At 38.8% G+C, this 13,615-nt stretch overlaps 1 protein-coding gene across 1 annotated transcript in view; it reads right to left on the bottom strand.

Annotated features, from left to right (window-relative positions):
* NELL2 (neural EGFL like 2) overlaps positions 1–13,615 on the bottom strand; it is a 151,375-nt gene that overhangs the window by 15,460 nt on the left and 122,300 nt on the right. Inside the window, exon 18 of the mRNA XM_014963337.1 lies at positions 2,147–2,287. Coding sequence (XP_014818823.1) covers positions 2,147–2,287 — 141 coding nt within the window. The remainder of the gene's footprint in view (positions 1–2,146; positions 2,288–13,615) is intronic.

The raw sequence follows: 13,615 nt of genomic DNA, 5'->3' as shown, positions 1-13,615 counted from the left end.
GGTTCTAGATGCAGCAAGAAGCTCATACAGCTGGAGGTGGGAAGTGGAGAACTGAGATTTGTAATCTGAGATTTGTCTAGCCTGGAAGCTGCTCCTGTGTTACAGTGGGTGTCTAAAAGATCATCCACCAACAGCTCAATCTAATCACCTCTAACTAGGGGATACTGAAGAAGTGACAAAAAAAATCCATTTTCCTGTGGCTTTAAACCCAGTAGGGGAATCTCTCACAGTGGAAAGATCTGACAGCAGAAAAACCAATTGCTTTTGTGCTACCTGTGTTCTGCTACTGGAAGTTTCACTTTCCATTCTACAATGGATTTTAGGCTCTCTTCACACCTTTTTCAGGTTTTATTTTTTGTCTGAGACACAACGTCACAGGCTTCAATCCAATAAAAAGTGATGTAGTAAAACTAATAAAATGTCTAAGCTTCCTCTCTATCTCAAGTTGCTATGTATTCCAAAATTTGGAGCTGCAATCAATCAAATTGAAAGTGTTCCACTTTTAGTGACTAGGGTTATCAGCAATGAAGATAGTTTCCTGGCATCTGTTACTTAATTCTAATTACTTGTTATCCTCTGTGTATGTTTAATAAAGAGCTGCTGGTGCTCTGTAGAAAAGGTCAAAACATTCTAATAATTGCCACTTGTGCATACATGTAGCACTCCCCATATTTATTTTTCCTTGGCTTTACTGAGAAATTGCTGCTTAATGGTTGCTTGTTTGCACACATCATAACAGAGTCACTTTGTATCACATATCTCTCTTGAGAGAGCACATCCCAAACCAGTACTCTCAACCCATGAGACAAAAGTTATATTGGCATTGAAGATAAAACTTGGGGCATTAAGAATATTTCCATAAATGCCTGGCTAGAGTATTACATGTGCTGCAAATGACAGAAGGGCAACGTTATAATCAGAGGGATCACAACTTTTTCTTTGCACCTTCTTGTTCTAACACCTGGCCAGCTGACACTGACATTTAGTTAGTTCTTGACAAAGAAAGCTCAACTTATGAAAGCAGTGGCTGACTCAAATCGCTGATTCCTCTTGGGAATACAGGCTTTCAGCTGTGGTGAAAATGTGTTGAAATAAAGTATTGATGATGGGGATACCGAAAAGGTCACTCTCGCTCCTGGAGAACTGTCTGTGTGTCTGCCTTAGTGAAATGAATTCAATTGCTTCCCTTTGGGACCAATGCAGCCCACCAATGTGAGTTTAAACAGCAAGGTAGGAAACCTTATACTGTGCAAGCACTGAATATTTCAGCACTCGGAGAGAGAAGGATTATCCCTTCTCCTAATTTTGCCCTAAGTAGTCCTTGACAAAACAGATTAGTTTGTTCTCTTACTTAAGAGCAGCAGCATGCAGCATCTTAAGAGCTGAGTAACATTCCACACTAAGAGATCTGCATCTGAAAAGAACTGTGTTCTTCCTAACCTGCTGTTCCAACATCATTCATGAACAAAGACAACCTTCCCATCTCCTTGTCCCCCCTGTTGTCACTCTCTTGTCCCCTGCACCTTGCACCAGCCCAAAGTCCACTAAGCTTCCCATTTTGCAAGGTTGCTCTTCAGATTGCGACTTTCCACAAGCAGTTAGCCTGTGCACAGGAAAAGCACCACAGTGTTAACCCAGGTGTGGGTACGTGTGCCAGGGCTGCATAATCACTCGTTGCCATGGGAAATATTTTCATCACAGACTATTTCAGTGTACAAGTAATGGAGTGGAGGGACTGAGGTAGGATTGAGGCCCATTTCTACATATAAAGAACCTGACATATAAACGGATTACTGTGGAGTGACTGATTACAGTCCATGCTACCAGCCCACCTGTGCAAGGACCATGCACAGAAGCAGATATAGGGCCAGAGAAACCATGTTTTAAGCACCATGCCTGACTTCACATATTATATTAGCAAATCATAGATAGGTCAACAGTGCTCCACCTATGTATTAGGAATATTCATACATTACGGTCATTTGCCTTTTGTTTATGACGTTTATTTTGACCATGATCACTTTGGGTCAAAATTTAACTTTCATTGACACAGTGTCCAAACCAACGCTTCACCAGTACAGTCAGAGATACTAGACATCAATGTAATGTGAGTCATAGCACAACTCCACCTGTTTTAGATACTGACCTTCACAGGATTCTCCACTTGGTGAAAACATCCCATTGTCATGGTAGCCATCTCTGCATTCGCAGTGGTACCAACCAGGCAGGTTAATGCAGTTAGCACGGCTGTCGCACTGAACAAAGCCATCTGAGCATTCATCGATGTCTGTTTAACAAGAAAAGCAAAACAGGAAGGAGAAAATTCACACAGAGGAAATTGCTATATTCATCTGATGGGAAAACAATGTCTCTGGTAGTCCTGGGTTTCACAGAAATATTTTCGTTACTGACACTTGAATTTTGAGAATTATTTCCAGTAAAGTTTGGAATCATTTCCATAAAAGGACTTGGCTAACAGTGTTGGCCCTGCAAGCAGTGGAGGTTCTAGTAATCCCAATTTACTGTTTACATATTAGCAACTCATTTTGTCACAATACATGACAGATAATCTGAGACCTGTGTGAATTGCCCACAGTATGAAGAAAGGAGTTGGATCCCGGTTCAAATAATAAGTTATTAACTCTTTGAGTGGTGCAGTCTGCCTGATAAACAAAGATTGCTCCTAAGGGCATATGAAAATATTAAGTACTGGCTCTGATCCTTGCTTATGCTCTTTGACACTGATTTTAGGTTAGTAGGGCCTCCCTATCTTGTGGGCTTCCTGTTGACTTACACTGGCGCCTCTGACTCTCAGCATAAGTGACTGTAGTCTCCTCTCTCACCATCAAAAAGAACAGCTGGGATTCCAAACAAATGCTTAGACCCTGAAGATTAAATACAACACATTTTCCTCCTCCTGATAATTCCTTTGGGATGTGTGTTTGTTAAAAGATGAACTCCCACGACTTAACTTTAGAGTAACAACTGATCATAGAATGGATTTCTGGACACACCTGCTAGATCCAAAATCCACCAAAGCACATCCTGCAGATGCTTGAACTCATGCACTTAACAGAGATGCAGAGAATTTTGTGGCATGTTCATTTCCAGTGCCTTCAGTTACACAGTAAGCTGTATTAAAGATCCCAGAGAATGAGTGTTGTTAACAGCTAGGGAATACAAGGAGTATGGAGCCAAACAGGGATAAAAATGTGTCCTTCCTTATCAGATTCATTGCATTATCACCGTGTTTTACACCAGAGGTAGCACACTTGAGCAGCAAGCTGACTGAGAGGTGCCTATGGAACCGGCACAGAGAGGGACACAACACGCGCAAACTGCCTTCAGAAACAAAACGCTCTACATCCCCACATCGTGAGTCTGAACCCTCAAGGCACTGGCCATTCTGGGCAAAGTAGAGAGTCAACCTTTCTTCAGAAGGTTGAATCTTTAAAATTTAGGACTAAAACAACAAATTAAGACTCAGACCCTTAAAAATACCTCAGCAGTTGATCTAATATCCTCCAGGATGCGGATATGAAGGAGAGTGATGTGACCACTAAGATATATGTAAAATATGTCAAAACTCTGCCCACAGCGCCTGTTAACTCCCATTCATATCATCTGTTATTCACATAGGAGAAAGCGTGAACTGGCTAAGAAAATCAATTGTGAGCTGCAATAAGGTAACAAATCTCTTTCTGAGAATACTAATGTGTGCATAGATAAAGATATCTCACTCTAGTCTCTTATGAAATCTATTCAAACAAAAACTTTAAAAAAACCCCAGGCTTTCTTATTCATCGAAAACACTTTGTTCCAGATTTGAAGGTAAGAAAATTATTAAGTACGTGGGGGACACCTGCATAAACGATAACGTATCGCTCAGTCACCCACATTTGGTTTTGAGCTGCATTTTTCTTATGCATGCCAGGGCGTAGGGGGAATGTGCTCTGAATATTTTATTTACATGCAAATAACATCTCTTTTGGAATAACTTTACAACCATATCATGAATATATGAGTTTTTAAAAGCTTTACAGATACTTGATGAAGTTATATTAGAAATATTCATTATTACATCTCAGTCTGATTTTCTATCAACAGTCTCTCTAGCCAGATGTGCCTGGTGAACATTACAAGTATTTATGATGATGAAAATTACCAGTACTCTGCTGGAATGTTGCACCAAGCATATATTTTGCCACTTTGTGGACCACAAATTAAGTCATAAGTGTCTATAGGTTTAAATTTTCAACTCCACTATGAATCCCGGATAATCACATAAACAGTGCTGCTGCAGGACTGAGAAATGCCAAACCTTTACAACCTTCCTGTTCAGTGTGTCTCTCTCTAAATCAGTATAAACTCTGGCCTTTTTCTTGCGAGCAGCCGGGAGCCAGTGGGACCTCAGAGGTGTTTGAGAGATCAGAGAAAGATCAATGAAAATTATGTTACTGTAGTGAGAAAAGGTTGGTTTGCAGTCTGTGCCTTATCTACTGCTATTCGCTCACATACCACAGATTACTTAAGAAAAAGGAAAGGAAAAGAAGAAAGAACTACCATCTAGGAAGTTCCCTTACCACTGGGGAATATGCTGCCTGGGAGACAGCTTGCCAGACAGAACAGGGTCTGAGCTAATGTGTTAAATGCTTGGCATCACCTGGTCAGCATAAGATAACTTGTTGGGGTTTGCCAAAGTTACAAGCCCCAGAGAATCAATGAAGCATATAACCTCAGAGGCTGAAAGAGTAGAGGCGTTGTTCAGACTCAGTATGAACCTCCATAGTCAATAACATGCATTAAGACACTGGATGGCATATATTTCTTCGTTGGAAAAATGAAGTGTATTTATTGGTGATGAGATGGAGAAAAGAGCGTTATTTAGGTCAAAGTAACAGATATGAATTCAAGAAAGCCTACGTTCCTGTCTTCAGGACAATTTATTTGTGAATCTCTAAGCCTTATAATTATAACCGCAGTATTGCAGGCACAGGCTGAATGCATTCTGATGAACTCACTTACTGATTATTCAGGAAAAACAAGCCTTGAATGTCACGTCAGTATTGGTAAACTGACCACAAAAGCAGCTTTCCTGTATTTATTTGCAAACTAGCTGACAAACCTATATCAAAAGAAATATTGCTTGGGATAAAATGCTTTTACAGATGCCAATAAACAAAGAAATACATTCTTCTGGTTTTGTTACGGCTGCACGCAAAGTTGAATGAAGTTATGTATGAAACCCTCCCATAACAAGCGTGGACGGAAGCACACTGCTGGTCTTTAAGAAATGCACTGTTCTTGACAGATTGTTTGCCTGAAACCATTGCATTGGAACCATTGCTGCATCAATGCTGAATAGCCCGTTACTCCTTACGTGATTGTGCAGCAAACAAAAGAAATCCAAAACAATTCTTCTCACCAGTAACTATTTAGGCAAACGGCGTTTTACAGCACCTGCCAGTGGGTTTCAGAATATAGATGTTCCTTATGCACAGAATTTTGTTCTAAATCTCCCAGGTAATGCTGGTCATTAATTCTAGTAGACACTTGCCCTGTTATGGGAAAAAATGTAACTGTCGCAACCCTGTTAAACTAGAAAATGCAGCAGAATTTTTTTTGTAGAGCCAAAGCACTGATTTCATGGAAAATTTTCTTGACATTTGGATAAAAGGATTTCTATTTTCAAATGGGCATAGCATGGCTCAGGAAGTGCTGCAGAAGTATCTACAACTGAAATTATCTTATTAGTATGGGAAAAGCAGCCAGAAATAATTTTTCTCTGTCCTATGGTGAAACATTCTCTGATGAATCATCTTGCAGCTGCTCAGTCAGAGGTGTGAGCTGACAAGAGAAGAAAACCTGATTGAAGTTTTGCTTGGCCAGTGGTTATGGTGTATCAGTGGGCTATATGGAACATTAATAGCACTAATGAAGTCCTATTTGATGCTATACTAGAAAGGCATGAAAAATGAAATATTACTTTATAGAAGGAAGTTACTGAAAGGCTTTATATTTTCACTTATGAAAAAAAAAATACAGAAAATGTTTAAGTACAAGGAAAGGAGGGATGTATTTTTTCAGTAGCAAGTGATGACATTCCTAAGCAAATAAATGAAACAGACATTCAAAGTATGCAAGTCCCATTCTTTAACTGGCTATAAGAAGCTGTGGCAAAGTGGGGGGAGAAGAAGAAAAAAGAAAAAAAAAAGAAGTAAAAAAAGGAAAGCATTCCCATAAGGAAGGAAAATAAAGTCTCATATATGTGATGGGTCAGAGCAAATGGACTCATCCTGGCCCTGTTCCAATTTACAGCAGAACTCCCATTGACCATCATGGAGGTGATATTTTCTCTATTTTTCTCTTTCCTTTTCACATAAAGGGCACAATCACACATACCAAATCTGCCACCCCACTGATACGAGTGGCCGGGCTAGGAACAGAACACAATGCTGAGTATTGCTGGAAGTAACCTTCACCCCAAGCTGGGGAGCAGCTGCACAGCTCTGCCATAGCCCTTCAGCACCACCTGTACTTCTGGCTGTACTTCACCCTACGGCCTTTGCATGGCAGAAGATTTGTGATTTTGGCTCTTGAAACACTGTGGCTGGAGAACATACACACCCCTGTGAGACTGATGAGGCCACAAGCCACCAGAGACATGGGAACTCTCTCCACCCTGTGTAACTCATGGACACACTAATGGCATTACTGTACATATCTTATTGCCACAAAGTTCAACCAGTTATTACACACATTGCATATGATACAGTTTTCATGTATTCAGGTTTTCTGTGCATTTTTCTTAAACTGTAATCAGTCAGCCTGGGTATTTCCATATTTTGTTATCCGCATTTCAACTGGAAAAAACCACTCAATTTCTTTTTTTTTTTTTTTTTCCTAACTGGAGTCCTACCCTAATAAAGTAGACACACAGTCACAGGCATTTTGAAAGTAAGTGCTGCATACACCTAGCTCCTCTTGATTTAAAAGAAAAAAAAACTTGCTCTTCCAAATCACCTTTATACCTCAGAATCACACATTTCCTGAACTGTGGCAACAGTTTCAGCTGTTATAGCCCTTGCTCTTAGGGAGACTGAGAAAACTCTACTCCCTGAAGAGTAAAATAAGATCATTAGCAAATTATCCACTGGTACAGTGAGGAAAAAGGAAAGCTAGCTGTCTGATGAATATTATTAGAGAATTTCTGTATAATAAGAGCTTTTGAAGATTGAAAGTGGTATAAAATTGTCAATTTGAAAGGTAGCAGTGCTCTTTCATCCAGCAATAGGACCAAGCCCTCTAATGTGGTCAAGCTGCACTCAACAAAGAACCATGGCACAGGGGAAGAGGAGGAGGGTTTATACCATTTTATTTTACTCACTTCAAGACTGAAATATTAATCATCAAATCCTCCTCTCAGAAAAGCCTGTATGCCACCATCAAGCACAAAGTTACAGAGACAGAGCTCAACTTAGTCCTAAAAGCCTTTCTTTCATAACTGCTTTGTCCAGGTCAATACAAACCAAAGCCCCAGTAGCCCTCTCCAGCCAAGAAGGCAACACTACAGCTGTGAATACTTAGAATGTAGTTATTCCCATCCTGGAAGTTTTTCTGAGACAATATAATACATGGGACTCAGCTAAGACTGACAATTAATAGAGAATCCAAATTACAATAATCTGTCCCAGTGCTAATTGGGTGATTATCACTGGACATATTTATAAAGATTAATGAGCAGCCAGCAACTTCCATAATATTCAATCACTACTGACTAGGAGTAAATTTGAGATCTTATTTCAAAGGCAACACATTTTCCAGCCTAATGCTAACCTCCAGAGCCACCCACAGCCCAGCCCCATATAGAGTATAAATAAGTGCAAACACTGAAAGACAAATAATTTCACAGAAAGATCACTGAAAAAGTAGTTTTGGGGCCTTTGAAGCTCTTTATAAAGATGCATCTCTAATGCTTTTTTTTCATGGCTACATTTGGAAGACTAGACTGATACGTCTTTGCATATGTCAATAAATTTTCAAGGATGTTGTGTCTGACTTGGATATAAAAGACTATGTCCCAACTATTCAGACTTACACTTAGGTAACAGAATGCCCAGTAGGATTAAGAAGATGACTGAGTTATATGATTTTTATAAGTATGTAGGCAAGGGGCAAAAGGCCTTATTCGGTAGGACAAAATGAAAGTTCACTGTATGGCATAATCTATCTGCTGTCAAAACTCAATTTTCTGGAGTAGCTTTGAAAAGAGTCCATTATCTCTACTGCAAGTTCTAGAGTCCCATCTCTCGCATTTAAGAAGAGAAAAGCATTTGTGTTGGTTTTCATGTGACAGTAGATTTCTAATATGATGATACTTGAGAAGACCTTGCTGTTCAATCAGACATTTGATTTGAGATCTTAGGCAAAAACCAGGTCCCAGTGGAGAAATAAGAGTCTGAAACTAGTTTAATATACTGCTGTGTTACAGTATCTTCTTTTGGGATTTCCATCCCACTACTTTCCCATATATCACAAGCATATAAATATCATATGGAGGAATAAAAAACCCAATACAGAAGCTGAGACTGCTGAAATAATCCAAGAAGGTATCAGTTATGCCAGAAAACCAAAATTGTTTAGAACGCTTTTTAAATCTGTTTTGTGAAGTCTGATTGGCTCCGTTTTTCTAACATGACTGCTGATTCCCAAAGGAACTTTCTTCCTTGGTCAATAATCCTAGAGCCTGGTTTTGTTTACAATCTCAGCCTCCAGTAAGTCTTTAGAGATATGATATCATGTCACGGGTACTAGGACATCCTTTTCACTGTATGAGTTCTCACATCCAAGTTTTCATTAAACTACAGAATATTCTTAAGTTCTTAAGTTTAACTGCATTTGCCACCCAACATTTCATTCAGTTCCAAGTTTAAATCATGCTGGCCTGTGGGAGCACAACAAAGAGAAGAATCACTCATCATTTTATCCTAGCATAACAAAATTCTGTGAGCAAAAGGACTTTCTTGATATAGCATTAGAAACACCAGTTATCTCAGATGCAGCCTCCAGAGAAGAGTGAAGACCATAGCCTTTCCTCTCCCTACTCCCTTGGATAATGAATTAGGCTATGTTGGAAAAAAATGCATTTTGAATGCCTTTGGAGTTGTTGCTTCTATCTCTGCACCTCCCAGATCTAACAGAAATTCTAGCTGAATCACCTTAAAACCCTAATCTGGCTCAAAAGACGGGAAACTAGGGCTGGGACTACAAATGTCACATTAAAAATTGCTTCAACAGGTTGAGTCAGTGCTGCAGATATGTTCTTCACTAAAAATTTCCAAATGTCATGTTACACAAAAAAATAACTATTGTTAAAACAGGCCTTTTTTTAAAAAAAAAAAAAATCCTAGCAAGAGCATGATTGCATTTTTTAAAGTACTCTGTCCATGGAAAACTAATTTAGTTCCATTAATGAAAAGGAAGCAAAATGTGATTGAGGATGTAATACAGAATTATAGTTCATTAATTCTTCAAGTATGTAATTTTCCAGACTCCTGATCCCCCATTGATTTCTGCACACCCCCATAGGTCCTGCTAAATGCCAGCAAAAAGAAATTCAATCGTGTTGTTATTTCATGTGTGGCAGTGGCAGCGATCCAAAATTAGATAGAATTGTTATGAAAGGGAATTTTCCACAGACTGCTTCACCACGCAGCCCTGTTAACAATTCTTTGTTGTCAAAAAGTGATCAATCACAGACCCCACCGATAACAGAAACTATGACAGTCTCTCATTACACACCCAGTATCATCAAAGGAAGTGACATTTGTAACAATTGAAGATGATAATTCAGAACACCTAATTAGACATGATGAACTAGGTGCATCCAGGAATAGTGTTAAAAAAAAAAAAAAAGAAAGAAAAGAATGTATTTTTCCTGTGCCTCTAATTCTAGTCATTGACAAAGATGTGGTTTTGCTTTCACTTTGTCCATCATTCCTAGTACAGCACATCCTTCTGCTTCCTCATTAGTCCTACCTTGAAAAAGAAAAGTAATTATTTTCTTCAAGAAAAAGCACTTGCATACCTTGAAATACACTGACAAACCCATTTTAGATACCTACCAGTGTCTGAAAGTTACGTAGCTCCTTTTGCACATTAGCAATAGGACTAACACAGTGGTGCTATCACTGAATGTGTCAGCTCCTGGGTGACAGTAGCCATGCCCTAAGCAAAAGAGAACTAATTTGTCCAAAAAGAGACGGAAAAGTTTAGCCAGATGTTACCTCTCTTCTAATGGGTAGGAAGGAAGGCTCTACTTGGACAGTGTACTGAGAAAAGATCCTGAGTTTCCTCAAGTGGGGAGTCAAGTCACTCATAACCATGAATTACGACTTGCACGTAAATGAACCAAGGATGCAACTAGCACATTCTCAGCTTAGTTTGGTTTCAGATTTGCAAAAAGCTGTTTCAGCTCAGAGCTGGAATAAATTACAGCAAATTTCCAAGTATTTAGGTCAGAGGCCATTTAAAGAAAACAAATAAAAGAACCCACAAAGCAACTCAAACAAAGTTTTGGTTAGGAATTGATTTGACGCTCTAATTTGAACTTGGTCTTCTGCTATGGTTTTCTACCCTTTGGTCATGGTATCATGCACATCATATGTGTGCTTAAGTTCAAAACATTCTTACCTACATTTTCTTACCAGTGACTTGCTCCCATGACTCTCAGTCCATATACCACTGATCATTAAGTTACATTGCTGCTCCTGAAGTGTAAAATTGTAAAGAAGTGGTACAAAATTCCTGAAGCACAGAAAAGGAAAAAAAACCCACACTATTGCTTTGCTTGGTCTATATACGTATCGTTGGCATAGAGACTGCAGACTCCCTCATGTTGACAGCAAGACGAAGGGCTCCATAGGGATACGGGGCAATGATTGGCAGTGTTATAGATTTTAATTCCACTAATAGTTGAATGGCTCGTAATTCATAAAAGAGAGACCTTACAGTGAGTGATGAAGGTCATCCCTATCTCCCTTATATAACAGAACGAAATTCTATTATAATGCTGCCCAGCTGCACTATTCACATTCTATTTATAGCCCACTGTATTTTAAGAACCTAATTGAAATTTTAGTTTCATGTTTAGTGAAGGAGGTTCTTTCCCGTAGCAAATAATAGCTAAGTAGTGGATGCATCTTGATGTTTTTAACAAGTAACAAAAAATCTTGTCTTCTCAAAGTTCTTTTATAGCACTGTCCTTTCCCTTTTTTTCTTTTTTTTTTTTCCAAGCTGCTACATATAGGATTGTAGTGTGGCAACAAGCTAAAGAAAATATAAAGAGAAAAAGATAGGTACTAGTATTTGGCTCTTCAGTGGGGAAAAAAAAAGATTTAGAACTTACAAAGACTCTGAGGTAGGAAAGAAATAATACGGACCCAAGAAACTCTGTCAGGTAAGGAAAACGAAGGGAGAAAAAGATGCAGAAGGATGAAGCAGCAAAGCACCCTAAGCTACAAAACAGAAAAGGCGAGGTAAGTAGGGTTCATGCCTAAATCCAGAACACTCACCAAACTCAGTATGAGCATTTTTTGCTTAATTTCTGTCCAAGGTTTACTTTGTGAATAAATATAAGTAAAAATGTAAAGCAAAGTAAAACTTCCCATGCTTCTAAAGTCACCAGCCCTTGTCTTGCTGCTCATTTTTAAGCTTATTTTTCATATCTGAGAAAAATTCAGGTGATAACAAGGATTAGAGTGACCTCCCTTCCAGATACTGCAGCCAAGCAAAAAGCATCTCATCTGCAGAACCCTGGCTTTCCTTGTGGCTTGTTGCACTTCTCATTTGTTTACTCTCACAGACAACTTTTAAACCTTTTTCTGCAATTTAATAAGCTAGCAACTTTAGAATACGTCCTTTTTGAAAGTCAAAGGAAAAGTATTTTCTTAGGTTTTATGAATTGCTTATACTTCCCACTCTGAAAAAAATATGATATAAAACCCGCTATGTCTTCTCTCAGATACTGATGTATTTGAACAGAGGAGCAAGGGGTGCAGAAATGAGATGACCTTTATCTTATCTGGACTTTTGCCACGGCCTTCTTATGCAAATCTTGTCACCTACTCAAATTGCCCCAAGTGCCTTCATTTCAACATCTGTAAAATAGGGAGAAGATGCTTCCACCAACTCTCTTTTTGCTGTATATAAAGAATGCTGGGTGAAGAATTTTAAGTAATAGCACCAATTCAGTGACAATGCCAAGACATGGTTTGGGGAACAGAACTACAGAAGAGGCCAACACGTTTTGGGGAGAGGGAAGAGAAAGAGCATTGAGCCATAGAGATGAAAGCTGCACCCTGTGCTTTTACTCCCCTGCCTGCTTTATTTGATAGCACAGACAGATCATAGAAGTCACAAGGACACTCACTGATAGTAATTTAAGTCTTGCATATATTATTTTTTTTTAAACAGATCTCAGAATATAGGCCACAAGTGGTGTTTTTTATAGAAATATAACATTCTCCTCTACAGTTCTGCTGCATTATAATCTTTAATTTTTATGGATATTTGAAAGAGTGATGGAATATAACACCAGCACATGTAATTAACTTCATGTTATTACATACGTTCAGAGGAAATATTTAAGGAGAGAGAGGAGTAGTAAGCTATTTTGTACACCAGCACAACAATTTTCAGAATGTCACTTACAAACAGCTTATCTACATCATATATGCCATGTTTGCAACCCATCTGCTGGCTGCATATGTCTATTTTTCTGTAGCCTGAATTAGCACTTGGAGCATTGTTTAAATAGAGCATTCCATGCAGGAAAGGCTTGTTCTCCAGGGGTTAGCTGAACACCTCTCTACTACAGTTTCTGAGACTGCCAATCATATTTTATTTTTCTGGTTTGAACTTTCCTGCAATCGTAAATATGGAGACTTGCCTTTTACTGGCACATAGTTAGCTCAAGTTTGATGGAATTTTTAATTATAACAACAATTCAACCAACACTCATTAATTCTTTGCTAGATTTGTATTGGTATTGTAGAATCTGCAGTATTATTTCTCTTCTCAGTAACAGTCCTTTCTGAATTGAAAGTTACTCTTAAACTATAGACATCACATGCCCAAGATTCATAACCTTATTTATGATTAAAATCCTTCAAATTCCTTAATTTTTTTTTTGTTCATGAGCTTTCGTCTCATGTCTGGATGAATTCTCAGCCTTCACCTCTTTGTTTGAGCACGTTTGTTTTGGAGGGAGTGAGGGACATGCCCTTTGCCATCTACCATCCCTGGGAGCAAAGCTGCTATGGCATCATGCATTCCATATGCTCCCCCCTGCCTCTGCAGGACTTCAGCTTTAAAAAATATGCCAGTTAAAAGAGAGACACAGCCAGGAGAGAGCTAAAACCTTTGCTTCTACTTAGTTTCTGCCAGTGTTTGCTCTTCTCTGTCTGCCTATGTTCAGAAGAGCAACTGAAGTTCAATTTAAAAAGTGGAGATTGTAGTATTTGTCTTTTCAGTGCTCGGTGTTCCTGAAGATGTAGTATACCAAATGCTTTGCAGTGACTTTAGACTTACCAAAATCAACATATTTTTCATGAAC

Source organism: Calidris pugnax, unplaced genomic scaffold (assembly GCF_001431845.1).
Source record: "Calidris pugnax isolate Ruff unplaced genomic scaffold, ASM143184v1 scaffold44, whole genome shotgun sequence".
NCBI classification, from domain to species: domain Eukaryota; kingdom Metazoa; phylum Chordata; class Aves; order Charadriiformes; family Scolopacidae; genus Calidris; species Calidris pugnax.
This window is presented reverse-complemented; position numbering and strand designations above follow the sequence as displayed.